The sequence below is a fragment of the Sminthopsis crassicaudata genome, chromosome 3, assembly GCF_048593235.1.
Source record: "Sminthopsis crassicaudata isolate SCR6 chromosome 3, ASM4859323v1, whole genome shotgun sequence".
Lineage (NCBI taxonomy): Eukaryota > Metazoa > Chordata > Mammalia > Dasyuromorphia > Dasyuridae > Sminthopsis > Sminthopsis crassicaudata.
The window spans coordinates 225,279,848-225,299,328 of NC_133619.1; the positions used below are offsets into that span (position 1 = coordinate 225,279,848).

The 19,481-nt window shown below is 33.8% G+C and overlaps 1 protein-coding gene across 23 annotated transcripts in view; it reads right to left on the bottom strand.

Moving 5' to 3' along the window:
- The window catches only part of DTNB (dystrobrevin beta), a 366,632-nt gene that overhangs the window by 205,278 nt on the left and 141,873 nt on the right, over positions 1-19,481 (bottom strand). For all 23 annotated transcript variants that reach the window (XM_074300084.1, XM_074300076.1, XM_074300075.1 and 20 more), the window contains one exon: positions 18,976-19,142. In XM_074300084.1, coding sequence (XP_074156185.1) covers positions 18,976-19,142 — 167 coding nt within the window. The remainder of the gene's footprint in view (positions 1-18,975; positions 19,143-19,481) is intronic.

Genomic DNA, 19,481 nt, shown 5'->3' on the forward strand with positions numbered 1-19,481 from the left:
ATGAACTTTAACTTTATATGGTTAAGAAGCCATCTAAAAATAAGAACCAACATTATAAATAATGGAGAAAGACTAGAAGCCCTTACCACAAGAGAATATTGCTAAAGCAATAATATTCCTGACCACCACAGTTATTTAACAGTTCCAGAAATACTGGGTATAACAATAAGGCAAGAAAAAAATGTAAAGAAATAAAATTATCAGTTTTTGTAGATAATATGAGTCTATAGAATCTCAAAAAGCCAACTAAAAGTTAAATAAAAATGGAGACAGAAAAAGAGACTCTCCCTCTCCCATGGCACAGTGGATAAAGTGCCAGGCATGGAGTCAGTAAAATTCTGAATTTAAATCCAGCCTCATATGCTTATTAACTGTGCAACCCTGAGCTAATCACTTAACCTGTGTTTGTCTCAGGTTACTCACCTATAAAATGAGAATAATAACAGCAACCACCTCTCAAGAGTTGTTGTAAAGCTCAAATAAGATAATGATTGTAAAGGGATTAGCACAGTGTCTTGCATAGAATAGATATTATACAAATGTTACTACAAATATTTTTTGTTATTATTACCATATTGTCCCTGAGAGATAACCTTACAGGAGGGTGGAGAAAGGACACCTCTCTAGCTTTGTGTCTTGGATTCTATGTCTCTTTGTTTCACAATGCTTATCCATTTTTCCTGTTTCATTCTCCCAAGCAGCATCTTCTGTTTTTGCCAACATCTCTCTGCCTCTGTTATATTCCTTGTCTCTATCTCATTCTACCAATTTTCACATCTATGTTTCTTTTTTTGGTGAGCATCTGTCGCCCTTGGTTATACTCTTTATCTGTTTTTCTCAAATCATTATTCCCTTCTTCCCAACACGCAGAGTGAAGTGAGCAGACAAATTTATAAAATAATGATATCATTATAAAATTTTTTGAAGGATTTTAAGTCTTATCAATGCAATGACCAATCATGATTCCAGAACAACAACTATGGATCATGCAATCTACATCCTGACAGAGATATGATGGATTAAAAATGTAGAGTACTCTAAACATTTTCAGATTCTTCTATTATAAGTATTTCTTTTGCTTGTCTACATATATTTATTACAGGGTCTCATTTTTCTTTTTTCCCCCAGTGAAGTAATGGTGAGGGGAGAGAGGGGAAGGCATAGATAAGGTTTGCCAAATTAAAGAAGAAAAAACTGTCACTGAAAGAAAAAAATAAAGTGAAGAAAACAGAAGGGAAGCCAGGAAAAAATCACAACAAACAGGATAGCTTTGAAAGTTACACATGATGAATTTATTAGATATTTGAAATAACTGTACCTAACAGAAATTCAGTTTCATGTGTAATCTTCATTTCTTCTTCTACTATGCACATTTCCCAAAATGTTAATTTCATTTGATGTTTAAATTCAGAGTAAAAATAAATAAAAGGCCTCTCCATATAATGCATGCCTAGTATTTTAGCCTAAAGCCAAGCTTAAAAATCAAATGAGCAGTCACAAGATAAAAATTGCAATAAAAAGCTATTCTATGGGACAGCTAGGTGGTGCAATGGATAGAGCACCAGCCCTGAAGTCAGGAGGACCCGAGTTCAAATCTGGTCTCAGACACTTAACACTTCCTAGCTGTGTGACCCTGGGCAAGTCACTTAACTCCAATTGCCTCTAGGAGAAAAAAGCTATTCTACTAAATTGAAAATTAAAAAGTCAATGTATGGGGTATAAGATATATTTATTATTATTTGTCAGACACTCATTTAATTGGCTTTTATACAGTATAGGGATTTTTGTAGGACTAGAAGTATCTTCCATTTAACTGTTCAAAACACAGGCTAAACAGCATCTGTGGCTCCAGTATTCCCCCAGTCTTGATCCTAGTTATACCTCTTTCTGTATTATTCCATCTGACAGCAGAACTTGTACAATCCTCTATCCCACCCTAGCAGCCTGCCCATTATAAAAAATATGTTTAAAACAATACTTTGCTTCTTCTGGAGAATCAACACTACCAGCAAGGGATTCCCAAGAGACTAGCCAAGAGGCAAGTTAAATTTCTAAATTCTACTCCCTTTGGGTTGATTATATGAATGAAACAAGGAAGTAAAATGACTTTGCTAGTTTCTTAAAGGAGACCCATAAGGCTGCCCAAGATAGGAGTAATCTTTACAACAGCAGACATCGAAGAAAATTTTCTATGCCAAATTTACATGAAATCTTAAAACATAAATGGCTACTGAGCTATAATCACCCTCATCAGGGAGCTGCATGGTCATTCTCAATCTAACAATTATGGGTTCTCCATCCCCCCTCCTCTCTTGGCTATTTAAGAGGATGTCTTTCCCAATCTCCTTGCTGATTTCATTCACAGCATCCTGACTGCTATTATACCATAGATTTCTATGTATGTCTCTCTTTAACTAAAAGCACCTGCCTATTTTTCTTATGCCCAATCCTCAATGGACTTGGAGACAAGAAATTTAAGAGTGTTAATCCTAGTTCTGATCCTTACCTGCTATGTGATTCCTGATTAAGTAATTTCATCTCTGTGAGTCCATTTTCTCTTTGGTAAAATGGAGAAAATATCTGTACTTTCTATCTTATCAAGTTTTTTGTGGAGAAAGGGCTTTGTAAACTTCATGTACAAATATCACATGGAAATATAGATCATATGTAAATACAAGTATTATTATTATAAGAAGAAATTTTAATTCAACAAAAAGAAATACTCCCTAACAGTTAGAGCTATGCCAAAGTTGCATGAGCTGCGTTAGCAGTTAAAATTCCCTATTACTGCAAATCTTCAAATAAAGTCTGGATGACCATTTATTGAGGATGCTCAAGATGGAATTCAAATCATGCTGATGACAAATAGTTTAATGTGAAAAGGCTACAAGCCAAGACAAAAGTGGGAAAAAAGTAGTCTCTAAGGCTGAGAGATACAAGAAAATGGGACTCAATTCTCTACTTCTTCCCTAATTTTGGCCTGACAATTAACACCAAGAAAATAGAGGTTCTCCACCAGCCAGCAACACACTATTCACATTCCATTTGGAGTCAAATGATTATAGCGATTTGAAAATTTTTGAATTTTTCTAAGAATAAGCTCACTTATGTTGGTAGTATGCTTTCCAGATATGGACACATAAATGATGAGGTTGACATATGTACTGCTAAACCTAGCTCAATCTTTAGGGAATTTTGAAGAAAATGTGGGAGAGAAGAGGTATTATTAGACTGCTCACCAAACTGAAGATCTACAGAGCCATCATGTTAACCTCATTGTTGTATACCTGTGAAATATGAACAGTTTTCCAGAACCATGCCAGTAAACTGAATTGCTTCCATTTGAATTGTCTTAGGAAGATTCTAAAGATCACCTGGAAAAATAAGGTACTAAAAGACACTGAGGTCCTCTCTTGAACTGAAATGCTAAGCATTCAAACTCTTCTGCAGAGAACAGAAGTCCAATGGGCTGGCCACATTGTTCAAATGCCAAATATTCATTTGCTAAAAGACTATTTTACAGAGAACTCAAAAAAGGCAAGTATGCACAAGAAGTTAGAAGAAGTTATACAAAGACATTCTCACTGTCTCATTAAAGAACTCTGGGATCAATTGTGAGACATGGAAGATACTGACAAAGAACCACACAGCATAGCATACCCATACTAAAGAAAGTACTATGCTCTATGAGAAAAGAAGAATAGTAGTACTTCATAAGAAACATGAGATTTATAAATTAAAAGATATCTCCACTCCAAATGTTTATATGCATTTTTTGTTCCAGACCTGTTGTAGAGTCTTCCAAGATTACACTAGTCTGGTCAACCAGAGCTCAACACACTGTTCCTTGACCCCAGTATAGTGATATAATTTTGGTCCTCTTTGAGCATGAAGAACAACTAATGGTTGAACTAGATAATTTGTAAGAGTCCATCATAATTCTATGAAGAGTTCATCTAAGTGTAATAATATTAATTCTACTATTAACAGCCTTTGACTTACAAAGAGTAGTTATATTACAAAAGTCTTTCAATAAATCACTTGCATCCTAAAAGAAATTATTATAAATAATGATTAGGGTTGCAGGTCAACTCATAAGAATCTTTTTAATCTAATATCACCTAACTACAGTACAATGGTATTATTAAAACTAATCATTACATAACACTTTTATTGGAAAAAAATCTTTTCAGTTCAAATGCAACTATCTAGAAGCATTTCTTCAATACCTAATCAAACCTTTTTACCTTCATCCTCAATAGCACAGAAGGCATTTCTCTATCAGGGTCTGCTAAAGTTACCCTTTCACTGCTAGAACCTCAAAACTATAAATAAAAACATCACCATACCTCACCCCCAGCCCAAGTGGCAAGTAGCAGCAGGTGTGAGAATTCCCTTTACTTCCTTCTTTCCTGGGGTAGGGATTGCCTAATACTTGTTCCAGAGCAATTCTGGAGCTCTAGCAGCAGGGCTAAGAGTTCCTGGGATGGCAGCAGTAATAGTGGTACTCATAGTGGAAGCAAAGTGATAATGGAAACATTATTAGTGGGAGCAAACTCTTCCTCTGAAGGCTTATTCATTCTTATAAGAGGCTGGTAAATTAAGTGTTCTTACTATGGAGACTAATACAACTACAACTTACTTTGAGCTAGAATTTGAACTCCCATTAGATGAAAGAGAGATACTACATAACTGAATGCTTATTACTTTTTCTAAATTAGTGTATATCCATAAAATAGATATATATATGTTCATTACATTTTCAGTTTATTCAGAAAAACAGAAAAATCCCAAATTTGTAATATGTGGAAAAAGCATTACTTAAATAGCCACAAGTCACTCAGACAAAATAACATTTCCATAGGATTGTAGGTTTTATTTATTTATTATTTAGTACATTATTTCATTTGATCAGCTATTATGATTAATATAAAAATAGGCAATTATCTCCATTTAATAAAGCTATGTCTGAAAAGGTTACTGTAAATACCATAAAAAAGGAGAAGAAATACATTCCCTTAAATTCCATCCTTTCCTACATAAGGAAGTTAGATGTACATTCCCCATATTAGCTCTGGTAGATATCTGTCAGGCCCAGAAAAGATCTAAAGAAGTGGGAAGATTTTTGGAAAAGTGATGAATTGCTTAAAGGAAATTGTGCTTTTGAATAACTGCTTGGAGTAAGTCATCCATGTCATTTCCTTATTGAAATTTCGCTGCTTATTATTTACATACTAATTCTTGCTTTGTTAAGTTTCCATTTATTGAATAGATATATTTCAAGTATTCTGATTTTGGAATCAAAGTTTATGCCTTTAGACATGACAACAGGAAGAAAATAATCAAAAAAAGATCATTCAAAAAAAATTAAACAAATGTGACATGATATGGGCTATGTTAATAACCAACTGCTGCAAAGAACAAGACGAGTTTCCAACAACCTGCTGAGAAGTGCCCTCAGGGTCACTAGCAATATACCCTTTCAATCCCTGGAGGAACTCAGAACTATCTTAAAGATCTTAGGCCTGGAAAGTTTTTGGTGAGGTAGGGCTCTTAAAGATGTAACCTAGCGACTGGCTTCCAGGCCTGAGGATTTCTGAGAGGCTTGACAAAGTCAAGGTCTCCTCAGGGATTTTCTACCACTTATGAGAAGAATCCTGACAATTTTAGTTTGCTTTAAAGCACTCAAGACTGGTGGGGAAGAATTCAACCAAACTATGAAGGCAAGGTCAGAGTCAAAAGTTTCTTCTTCCTCTCTTCTGATTTCCTCTTAAGTTCCATGGGAAAGAAATAGGAAGCCTTAGCATTCTCCAAGAAGCATGTATTTGTAAAATTTTTGAATTAAAATGTATATCAGTAAGCTATGGGTACTAAGCTTTCTTTGGGAAGCTATTTCTTTCCATAATAACAAAAGTTCAAAAATACTCCCCACTCAAGTAAATAAGTCACTAACTTTTCTATCCAAAGAAGCTATATTTCCACAAACTTTAACCACATCTGAAACTCCTCCCTGAAAGCAGATATAAAATAGATGGTTCAAAAACAGATAGCCAGGCCAGGATTTGAATTCAATCTTCTGAATTCAAATACATTGCTCTTTCCACAGTCCCACTAGACATTGGCTTAAATGGTGTGCTAAGATCCCAAAACTCCACTGAACTGGTGTAAATTGTTCCTTAGAGTTTGTAAGAAATGTGTCAAAAAAGGAAGCTGTTAAACCAATATAAATTACTGCTACCAAAAAGAATGAAGCCAGGTAAATTTGCTGAATGGAAGAGCCTGCCATCTGCTGGGAAGAAATATGAAATGGTGTAAGAATTTCTGTCAGGCATAAATAAATACAAACAAGTCTTTAGACAAAAGCAAACACAGGCTAGGAATCAGAACAAGCGGAAAGCAACCTGTAAAAGCCAACTTGAAAAGTAAATTTATAAGCTTTTTCCCTGTTTTAAGCATACATATAACCTGAAGTCATTTAAACTGTGCCCAAACAAGGAAAAATACATGAATATGTGTGTATATACATATATATTTGTGTATATGTGCATAAATATATAGATGTAATGTTTAATATATGTCAGAAACATATCAGAATGCAACAAATATATCCTTCTTGACTACCCTATTGGTATAAGCCAAATTCCATTAAAAAGTAAAACTTCTATTAAATATAATACTTACCATTCTAAAAATGTGTACATTCAAAGTTTCAAGGAGCAAATATCAAAATAACAACCTGATTCTTCAAAAAGAGTCAAGTCATTCTAAGAGTTTAGTCATGAAAGGAGAATTAACTGGTTTAAAGATATGAAAAGTGAGATAAGAATGTATAACAGTAAATTTCCCCAAGGCTCAGAAATCATTTATCATTTTTAATAAAAGTTCTTCAACTTTTCTGAAGATCCAAAAAGACTTTCATGTTATAAAAACCCAGTAATGTTAACTAGTTAGAATATCTCATAAAGCCATGTGAGTGATTTAGCAAAAGAGTAGCAGTTAAGTTATAATGTTGGCAAGTCTAATATAAAGCAAAGTTATATTTGTTGATAAACCCAATTTTATATGTTGGTTGATGGACTTCTGGCCATTGACTATAAGCAATGAAATAAAACAAATGGTCTCCCATTTTTATAAAATCTATGCTATAATCTCACATGAAATATGATGTATAGATTTAGTTCTTCCATCTCAAAAAAAGACATAATAGAACCAGAAAAGATCCACAGAAAATAAATCAGAGTGGTATAGTCAAAAAAGCAATGAAGTTATAATCAAGAAATCTGGGTTCAAATTCTGACACTATTTGATTCAATATTCAACATAAAATTATTAATTGACCATTATGAAAGGCATTGTATTATATGTGGGATACAGGCATTTACAAAGATAATTAAATACATAATAATTTGAATAAGGAAAAAGTGCTAACAATTAAGTGTATCACTAGAGGCTTTCTGTGAGAAGTGGAACATAGGCTAAGCCTTGATGAAAGATAAAGATCCTAAGTAGAGAAGAGGGGAAGAACATTCCCAGGTACAAGGGACAGATAGGTTTGGCAAAAACTTGGGAAAAGGAGATACAATACCAAGTTCAGGGAAAAAAAGCACAGAGGTAAAGAGCATAAAAGGAAGAAATGTGAAATATTTCTGGAAAAGTAGAATAGAGCAAGAGTGTAAAAGGCTTTAAATACCAAGCTGAAGAATTCCCATATTATCCCACAAACAATAGAAAGCCACTGAAAAATTATGTGTAGGTGAGAAACACAGACTTGTACTTTAGAGAGATTGCTTTGGAAGCTATAGTCATAACGGACTGCAATGTAAACAGACCAACAGCAAAAAGGCTAATTGGAATGGGGCAGATTTGGAAAATGTTTGAAAAGTGAATTGGCAAGAACTAACAATGAACTAAATATTAGGGGAAGAGTTCCTTGCCTATAAGGACAGAGGAGACAACATATACTCACAAAAACATATATAAAATATACATACACAAAAGTTTTGTAAAACAGAGTATTAGCAGCAGGGAGCAGAATGCAGTAACTTCTTCATATAAAAGGAGACATGACATGGACAATGATTAAGCAAAAAAAAAAAAAAAAAAACAGTATCATAGAAACTAAGGGAGAAAAAGCATCCAGGAAAGGAGTCAAGTGGTATCGAAAGCAACACAGAGGTCAAGAAGAATGAGGACTAAGAAAAAAGCCATCAAGTCTCACAATTTAACAGATACGTGGTAACCTTGAAAAGAACAGATTCAGTCACATTATGAGATTTGAAGCTAAATTAGAAAGGATTAAAAAATGAATTTTTGGTAAGTCAATGGAGGTAAAAATGGTATATTTCTTTCTGGGTCTTAGTTTGCCCATCTCTAAAAGGAAAGAGTTGAATTAGATAATTTCTAAAATCTACTTCTCTGCTGCAAAAAGATTAAGGAAAAGAATTGTATAAATGTCATTAAATTTGCCAAGTAAGAAGTCATTCAGAATTTTGTAAGGAGTAATTATTCTTCTAATCCTTATAAAACTGGTATTTTGAATTCTTATTAAAAATATATTCAGAAAAAAATTAAAGCAAACCTATATAGAAACTTCTCATTAAGGTGGCTGCCTGAATAGAAACAAAATTCCCCACTTTTAAATATCTACTCCAACAGAAATCCAAAATTTGCAATAGATAATGTAATATGAAGCATTTGTTACAAATAGTGTGAGAAATAATGATCAAGAATTCAATGAGAATTTCTGCTGTTTCTATCTCATAAATCTCCTGAGCCTCCTATCTTTCTAACAGTTCTGATACCTTCCTCATACTTTGGTTAAAGATTAAAGCCACTCATTCTTTCTCAAGAGGTAGTGGAAATGTCTGTGTCAATGTGTCTTAAAACTTATAATGATTAGAAGAATTTATTAATATTTACTAAGACATCATAGAGAAAATAAGAAGAGTGCTGACTAGATTGTACCTAGACAGAACTGCTATAATGTGTAATATAAAACATCATTCCTGGACAACATGCTCTTAATTATTTGAACAGTTGCCTAACAGTGAATTACTGTTCAACAAGTTACATTACCAACCTGTTCATAAGGAGTCACTTGGAGCCAAAAAAGAGACCCGTGGGACTATGAAGTTTGACGGAAACAGACAATACTATTTCTACCAGAACTCTCTTTATGTCACACCTAACAGGACAGTGTGAGAAACTGCAAATGACTGCTTCTATTTCCAAAATTGTTCAAGTATTCTTGGAAAAAATGCACTTTGTTCTTTTGCTCAAATATTCTACCATTCCTTGTTTAAAACATGAAATTAGTTTATTTTCTCTCAGTGTCCACTTTACTACAGAAATGCCATAAATCAAAGGTGCACCAAGACTGATGAACCATTAAAAATGTGGTAGATCCATAGTAAAAATTTTCTTGGTCACCCTTAAGAGAAATGGGATATTATTTATCATATAGTTATAACTAATATGATACTAAGGCAGCTAGATAGTGCAATGATTAGGCCCTGAAGTCAGAAGGACCTGAATTCAAATCTGGCCTTAGACATTTAACACTTATTATCTATGTGACCCTGGGCAAGTTATTTAATCCCAATTGCCTCACAAAAATAAATAAATGTTAAGATACTAAAATTCTGGTCTTAACAGACTACTAACCTGTGAGCGAATGGGATCAGACATCATCTTTTGCCTTTGTATCCCCAGAACTTACTAAAGTAACTGGCACATGATAGGCATTTAATATCTACCAACATATGCTTTAAAACTGACAAAAAGAAATAATCCTTTTCCATGACCATTCTTATTAGCTCAGGCTAACACCATGGGAGAAGTTCTCTATTATTTTTGGTTAATAATATAAAAACCCTTGCCTCCTTTCAGTAAGCACTAAAAAGAATTTTAACATGAGGGCCCTTCAAATTAGAATAATAAAAGTGTAATTTATTTCTACCTGTTTCTATAACTATTAAAATGTGACTTCTCTTCTTTCTCTATACTATACTTGGCCACTGTCTCATCTACTCTCATAGAATGTTTGGCCCTATATGACATAAAACAAATGGCCTTCCATTTTTATAAAATCTATGCTACCACTCTATGCTGATGATTCTCTATTCTACCTATCCTGCCCCAACCTCTCTCCAGACCTCCAATATATCTTCAACTGCCTTTCAGATATCTCAAACTATTGGATATCCAGTAGACACCATAAATATGTTCAAAACAGAATTCATTATCTTTTTCCCCTAAAACTACCCCACCTTCTACTTTCTCTATTACTGCATAAGGCAACATTATTCTCCCAGTCCTTCAGGCTCATAATATAGAAATTATTCTATAATCCTCCCCCCAAAAAACCCTCACCAAAACAAGTTGATTTCACCTCTACAGCACCTCTTAAATATACCCTTTTCCTTCTTTGACACTTTAGTGCAGGCTCTCAATTCCTCATGCCTGAATTTTTGCAATTACCTGATAGTGGGTCTCCGTACTTCAGCCTCTCCCCACTCCAATTCATCCATCATTCAGGCACCAAAATTAATTTTTAAAGGAACAGATCTATTCATGTCATCTCCCCACTCAATAAAGCCCCAGTGCCTCCCTAACACCTTTAATGCTGTTTGGCATTTAAAGCTCTTCATTACCTCTTCCCCTCCTAATTTTCCAATTTTCTTACTCCTTATTTCCTACTCCTCAATCTAATTGTTCGTGAACAAATCACTCATTTCAGTTCCAGGTTTCTCTGGCTTTCCCACACACATGGAATATTCTTTTTCCTTATTTCCATGTACTGACTTGCTTGGTTTCCTTTAAGTTCCATCTTTTACAGGAAGTCTTTCCCACTCCTTTAGTGCCTTCCTTTTGTTAATTCTTTCCTATTCATCCTGTATATAGATTGCTTTGTATAGATTTGTTTCTATGTTGTCTCATCCATTGGATTGTAAGCTCCTGGAAGATAGGAACTGTCTTTTTTACCCCTTTTTGCATCTCCAATTCTTAGCACAGTGTCTATAATCTATCAGGTGCTTAATAAATGTTTATTAATTGTTGACTTCATAAATGCTTGTTGGAAAAAAGGTCCATACTTTAAATAGATTCCTCACACACATTTTCCCAATAAGGCTACAGTTCTTAGGTTTCCTCACCAGCCTCAATTTTTTCAATGGTCTTTCCATAGCACCATGTCACACTTACTTATTCAATAATATACACACTTATTCAAAATTAGCTACTTTTGTTTCCATCTTCTATATGCATCCTTTAAAAGTCTGTGCATCTACATCAGTTTCTTCATACAATTGTCATTTCTTTTTCTCACATAAATTAATTTTTTATGTCTTCAGAATTCCATAGAGCTGGAAGGGATTGTAGAGGTCATTTAGCCCAACCATTCATTTCATAGACAAAGAAGCTGCAGCCCAGAAATATGAAATGGTTTGTCTATGGTCCCAGTTTTCCACATCTCTTTCACTTCTGGGTTTCTGTCTATCTTTTCTTGGAAATATTTGAAGTTTAAGATACATGTCAGATCATGTCTAGCTTTTCTCTTCTTTATTTCCAATTCTAGGAATTGTATCCTTTGTGAACACACACACACACACAAAATGGCATTTTGTCTCTGATTTCTATCTGCTAGGGAAATCTGGAAGAAGTGAAGAGGTAGGATACAGGAGAACACAAGGAAAGAGTTATGGTGTATAAGACAAGGTAGTGGTAGCTTTATTCCAATTAGTTTTTGTACTGAAAAGGTTTCTTTCCTCATTGAGGAGATATATATGGTTGAGATTCTCTGTCCCTATATAAGGGTCACAGTCAGTCATTCAGCAGAAGTCTTTAAAGTGGTCATTCTTTTTCTGAACAATTATCCTAGGAATGTGGATACTGACTTTGTGGTTAGACATGCCAATAGTGAACTAAATGATTGGCTATCTCGTGGAAAACTGTTAGGTGATGTCCATTGTAGCCTGCAATTATTACCTGGAGTCCCCAAATTTGTTTTTAAAATATTTTTATTATTTTAATATAATTAGTTTCCTCTGTGATCTTATGCATTTTATTTTATGCATTTAAAATATTATTCTAAGGAATCCTTAGATTTGGCCAGATTGCAAGACTAAGTCTGAATAGTTTGATTTCGCACCCACAATTCTGGGAAAATTAAATTCAAAGAAAAGATTCATATGATATTACAGCTTAAAATACTGTATATTAACTTAAATACTATATATAAGAGAAGTCAACATGAGAGAGATAGAATGTTCCCAATAAAGAAATTTTGATTACCTAGACCAAGTTATGCTAGGAAATAAGAAAAGAGCTCTCTGTATAAACATGCCCAAGGAACTCATCACCCAAGTTGCCTAAGAATAGTGCGTGAAGGAACTGAGAACAGTTGGCCTGAAGAAAACAGTATTTTAGTTCTCTTCAATATCAGAAGGGCTCTGCAGAAGGTTTGCTTTATTTGATTTCAGAAGACCAAAATAGAAAATGCAGAGAGGTAAATTTTAGTTCTATACAGGGCAATTAGATCTGATCCAAAGCAGAACGAATCTTTTTGGGACATATTAGAGTCTCAATCACCAGATGTTTTCAATCAGAGGTTGCCTGTGGGTTTCAACAAAAGATATTTCTTTCAGGTACCTATAGAACTACAAGGCTTCTGGGGTACCTACTGATTCATATACTAAAATTTTATGTTTAAAAAAAAAAAAGATAATTCTATTAAGCATGTCTCAGAGTTGCCTGGCTGTTTTGGTCACAGGTTAGGAACTTTTTTTTTTTTTTAACCTTGTAAAAGTCTATGTATATTATGGGCTAAATACAAAGAAAATAGTTTCACGAAAGCTAACTACAAACCCATATTATTACCAAATTACTGTGTTGGTGAATCCCTGGGTTTAATTCAATAGGGCAAATCTTAGACCTTCAAGACAAAATAAAACAAAAACAAATCACAGAACTTCTGTCATAGAAAACTGGGGGAGGGAATAAATTTATTTTATATTTTAAATATTTTATTATGCTGCTATTTATTATAATATCTAATTTGCCAATATAATATACAACTGTATATTACATATCAAATATTTATTAAAAGTTAATATTTTAGTATAAAAATTTTTTAGGATCATGATATTATAATTTTGGAACAAGGATCATAGTTTGTCTAGTCTAAGCTTCTCATTTTCTAGACAAAGAAACTGAAGACCATGGAGTTAAGTGATTCATTTATGGTCACCCAAAATAAAGAAGAGGTCTAGCTTGAATGAGATAGCAGAGTCACTGTTACTCCTACTATAACACTTGACTTCCAGCCAACAATTAGTTACAATTAACTCTGCAACTCGACACAAAAAATGAAGTCATAAACTAATAACATACTACATAGTACAGGAATAAACAGAATGAACTCACAAGTTCATCTATAATAAATATATAGAACTGACACCTGTATAAAACACACACAGTGACTTCTTTCTGAACTGGAATTCTGAGCATGCTGCTAGACTAATCAGGCAAATTTTCACTCAGGATAGGTCTACAAAGTCCTCAATTGCAATCAATCTCATACACCACAATACAAAATTGAGAGATATCAATACCTATGTATCAATTTTAACATTAAGAATGCTTCTAATATCTCATTTTTAAACTTGTAATTTTTGGTGGCTATTAAGGTTACAAGTAGAACTAAAATAATTAATGAAATCAATTAAACTTAATTTGCAACTAAAACACCAAGAAATCAATGTCCATAAAGAAAAGAATAAAGAAAACTTTAGTTATCATTCAACTAACACTTTATAAGGAAAAGTGAATTTTAGAAATTTATAGTGGCCTATATCCTTAAAGTTAGTAAAAGCACATAGTCTGAGTCAAGGCACATGAGGAATTCTTCTGCTTCATTTCTAGCTAGAATTTGAGAACTCTTAGAGGAAACACACCAGTTGAATCAAGTGCTCTAAAAAGGAAATAAGGAAGGATGACATCTCTAAGAAAGTCCAGGCCCTAAATAAGATGAATCTAAAAAGAAAAGGAAAAAAAAAAAAAAAACGCCTCAATGTTAAGACTGGACTATGTAGAGTATTAGCAGAGTATACTTTAAAAGCAGAAGAAAATGGTATATTTAAATACAATTCTTACTCATGATGGAAGATGCTATTCACCTTCAGAGAAAGAAGTGATAGAGTCTAAATGCATAAAAGCATACTATTATTACCTCTTAAAGTTATTTAATTATTATTATTTAATGGTTTGTTTCTTTTGAAAACTGTAAATTTTTTTGCATACTGTTTCTTTTTTCACACATGACTAATAGGGAAATATGTTTTACATGATTGTACATATATGGGCTATACTAAATTGCTTATAATGTTAGAAACAGGGGAGGACAGAGAGAAAGAGAGAAAACTTGGAATTCAAAGTTCTGTTAAAAGTGAATGTTAAAAATATCAATTTTACATGTAATTCGAAAAAATAAAATACAATTAAAACACACACACACACAAAAAAAAAATATATATATTATATGTAAGAGAGAGAGAGGGAGAGAGCACCAAGGTGGCTGAGTAGAAGGCCCCATCCCTCATCCCCAAAATTCTACAGACTTATCTAGAAATTATGTCAGATCAAATCCTGATAGAGAAATCCAAGAAAAAGGTCAGTGAGTCACTTTTCCAGCTCAGAAAAGTATAATGAAAGAGCAGAGGTCTATAACCACTAACTGCATGATCTAATGAGGAGCATGCAGCACTCCAGAGCAGGGAGAGGCAGGCCTCTAAGAAAAGAGGAGATCTCAAATATATGCCAGGATTCTTCATGCAGCACAGGTGCAGGTGCCATCTGGTAGCTCTGTTGCCTAATACTAAGCTCCAGGTCAAAGATCCATGGATGACAGAGAGACCTTCACCCAGGGGTAGTATTCTAGGGTGGAGAATGGCGTCAGGCTTTAGGCAGTATAGCAAAAAAAAGGAAAACATCCAAAGCAAGTATCTGAGTCACAGGTCCAGCTTCTAGCCCACACTAAAGCCCACATAAGAATAAACAGGTCAGTAATCACAAATTAAAGGGAATCCTGAAGTATATCACTCTGAACCAACAAGAGTTTCCCAAATTAAAAACTACCTAATGCTGCTGTAATCACTAGAAATGCTGCGATTATGAGCCAAACCGCACCGACACCTTCACAAATGCCTCCACGAAAAGCATGGTTGAGCTGAAGTAGGGACGAATGGGCCAGAGTTTCCCAGCTGCCAATAAGAATTGAGTCCAGCAGTATCTATTATTACTTAGACCCAAACCCAGAAAATAAACTTGTAGAATTCAAACCAGAGAGGCAACAGTAAGATTCTGAACTGGCTGAAGTTACTTTGGGAATACTGAAAGCATACAAGTCCCATCCTGAGCTTTCCCTGAGATCCTAGAATAACACAACACATCAACCCCCCCCCCCCCCCCCCCGCAAATAACAAAAGGACCAGTCCAAACTTTCTCTAGATTAATGTAGGATCATACACAAGCTAGCAGCCACAACTATAAAGGAGGCAGAAAGCTTACCCAGGCTTATAGTCAAGAGTAACCTATTCCACAAAACTGAGTATAATCATATGGAGGAAAAATTGAACCTTTAATAAGAAGACTTCTGGGGCAGCTAGATGGTGTTGTGGACAAAGCACCAGTGTTGCAATCAGGGAGACCTGATTTCAAATCCAGTTTCAGACACTTAACATTTACTATATGTGTGACCCTAGATAAGTCACTTAACCCCAATTGCCTCTCAATAAACAAACAAACAAATAAATGAGTAAATAAATAATGTAATTATAGGAATTCTAATGCAACTTAATGGGAAAAGCCCAGAACTGTATAGACACAGGAGTAAAAAAAAATCCAAAACAAAAATGTCAACATGAGCACTTAATCATAAGGGACTAAACAATAATAAATTGCTTACATTAAACTATGGGGATATGATACATGTGCTCTTTCAGAAGCCTAATCATCATCAGTGGTCACAGACAGAATCTAAGAAAAAAAAGCCTAGGAATGGTTATATCTTAGTGTTATTAGAAGAATGAAAAAAGAGGAGAGAAGTAGTTTATTCAGGGAAGAAGAGATAGGAAGCTTAAGGAAAATCATCTCATGTAATCTGGGTAAACAAGTAGATATTATACAAACAAAATACAAAAGTAGATATACAAAGGAGGAAGAGGAGGTAGTAAGAGAAGCAGCTAACAATTGACCACACTTTCATCTGACCTGATCAAAAAAAGGAAGAATGAAACACAAACACAAACATACACAAACATACACACACACACACACACACACACACACACACACACACACACACACGATTTCAGGAATGATGGGCATAATTTCAGAGAAACCAGGGAAGATTGATGTGAAGTGATGCAGAAAACAGTAAACAGAACCAAAATAATTTACACATTGAAAACAACATGGTAAAAACAAACAACTTTAAAAGAATTAGGTACTAAGATCAGTGTAATGACAAACCATAATTCTAGAGGGCTTGTGATGCATCAAGCTACTCATCTCCTAATACAATGGTGAATGACTCAGAGGGCAGAATGAGACTAAGTTTTAGAACATGAGCAATGCAAAAATTTATTTTGCTTGAATATACATGTTTAGAACAAGAATTTTGCTTTTCTTTCATTCTCAACTGGTGAGGAAGAGTTGGGGAATTTAGAAGAAGGAAAGAAATGAAGTAGGTTTTTACTAATTATAACTTACATTGTAAATTTACACATAATTTACATAAATTTCTACATAGCTCAGAAAAGTAGCAATGAAGTATTATCTTTTTTTAAAACCTAAAAATCATTCATGCTACATAAAATGAATTACTTTTAAAAATGAAGAAAACCAAACCCTGAGAGTTTTTCTAGTATAAATTTAACTAAAAAACCTCTTTTCTCCAAATCTTTGGAGCTTTAAAACTTATTTGTATTTTTCATTAGTATCACTACCATCCAATTTAAAGGATACAACCCATTTTCCAATTCACAATGAAAAAATCAACTGCAATTATTTACCAGGGAATACAGAATACATTTCATAACAGTTTCATTATTTGTTGGGAATTTTGTGTTGTATTAAACTAAAACATCACAAAGATTTTTAAATATAAAATTTATTTTTCTATTGAATATAAAACTTTATTTCTGTGGTAATTTAGCATCTTGTAGAACCTCAGTTAAAATTCTGATAATTTCTCACTAAGTGACTTCTAAAAACTATTATCTAATCTACATAACCTTTAAGTGCCCCTAGGCCTGGGGTAAAGAATCTTTTCTCTGCCAAAGGCCATTTGGATATTTATAACATCATTCCTTGACTATACAAAATTATCAACTTTATAACAAAATTAAGACTTCAAGCAGTGAGAGACTGTTGTCACTAGTGTTTGCCTTGGCAGGGCTGAAAGATTTTGAGGATTTTATACAGCCTGCATGCCCCAAATTCCCCACCACTGGCCTATGCAATTCTTTAAGAGGAAGGTACAGAGCATTTGTTCAATTGTACTGATGAAGGGAAATTCTTCATTTGTGTTTCTAACCACAGAAGCCACAGATTCCCTCTTTAAAAAAAATAAACAGTTTCCCACCTCCCACAAAAACAAAAACCTAAAAAGAGAGAATAAAAAGACCGTTCCACTTCAAAGAATCTAAAATTATGACTGGTCTTACCATTGCTACAAGGAGATACAAAAATTTTGTAATGATTTTAGGACATATTCTGGAAATTTAGTACATTTTGTCCTTGTTTTTACTGAACTTAAACTTTTTAAAAAAGTATCTTATTGATGCTCTTTTTCTTGCCATCACAATCATTTTCCATCTGTCCCCCAGAACAAGCCTTCTTTTGTGACAAAAACAATTTTTTTTTTTTTTTTTTTTTGCTGAGGCAATTAATGTTAAGTGACTTGCCCAGGGTAACACAGCTAGGAAGTGTTAAGTGTTTCAGCCCAAAATTGAAATCAAGTCTCTTGATTTCAGAGCTGATGCTCTATCTATTATGCAATCTTGCTGCCCCACAAAAACAATTTTTAAAAAGAATTTTTTTTCAATGATCCTATCTGAAAATCTATGCAACATTCTATCCTTAGTAGCCCTGGACTCATGAACTTTTCTTCTTAAATTAATTTAATTGTCATTCAAGTGAAGAAAAGAAAAAAAAAATTCTAGTTAATAGAGGATTCTTGTTAGTTGAGTTCTAGTATGTCACATGGATTCAAGAACTTTGCTTTCATACAAATTTTACATACCTGTGTACAATATCTTTATCCTTGCCTGAAGGCAATAATCTACCTAATTTATTAAATTCTTTTAAAATTTCAGAGCAAATCCAGAGCAAAGGTAAACAGAATTTGCACTATAAAATATTTTAATGATTATTCAAGCCTAGAAAATATTCTTGTTGAAGTTAGAAATCCAAATATTGAGGGCTATCTTTCTTACTCAGTTTTCAAAAAAAAAATGTTTAAGCCTAATATTTCTTGCTCCAGAAAGAAATTAACTTTATATCTCATTTCACCAGCTAAAAATTAACTAGGAAATGTATAAGGAATTTTTTTCAGGTCTAGGTCAGCCTAGATGACCACTCCTTCTAACAAAAATTCTGTGACTTCTGTTCAGATAAAAATGAACCTTTTTTTTTTTCTGGGGTTTTCACATATTATCTAGCAGTCTTTTTAGAGACAATAGTAAAGCAGTCTATTTTCTAAACTAGTGACATACTAGTTTAATTATTATATTAGATAATATGATTCCAAGAGAACCTAAAGGGTGGCCAATTATTCCAACTTATTCATTTTACGGAAAAAAAGAGATTTAATGTGCCAGGCACTTATTAGCTTATTAGCAATATCTAGCTATTTAGAAGATACTTCTGAACTTTTGTTCAGGGAAGACAAAAGGCAAAAACAGAAGGCAAAGTTACCCAAGAAGAATGTTCCTTCATCTGATGTTGGTTGCTGTGAGGGCCATTAGCATGGCCCCGCCAAAAGCAGTTTTGGCAGAGCTGGTAGTTGTGGCACTGCTGGCACCTATATCGGAAACCCATCATACTCTCACACCGGCAATATGAACACTCCACAGGATGGAAGACTTGAAGAAGGGAAGTAAAAAAAGGGTAGGGAGAAAAGGAGAATGGGGAACAGAGAAAGAGAAAAACATTGTTTATTTAAGTGACTGAAATCAGAATGGAAGAGCTGAAATTAATAAAAGAAATCACTGATTGAACCTAAAATAGAATTGAAAGTCAGCTATGTAGTTTCTTATCCTCTTTACCTTCTTATATTTTCCTTTATCTGAAACATCCCTCTTTAATATTAAGTGATTTAGTCAAAAGAACAATTAGTACATTTATACATAAAAACAAATTAATTTTTAAAAATACACTTCAAATTATATTTTACATGAAACCAAAATTGGGCAACATTTTTG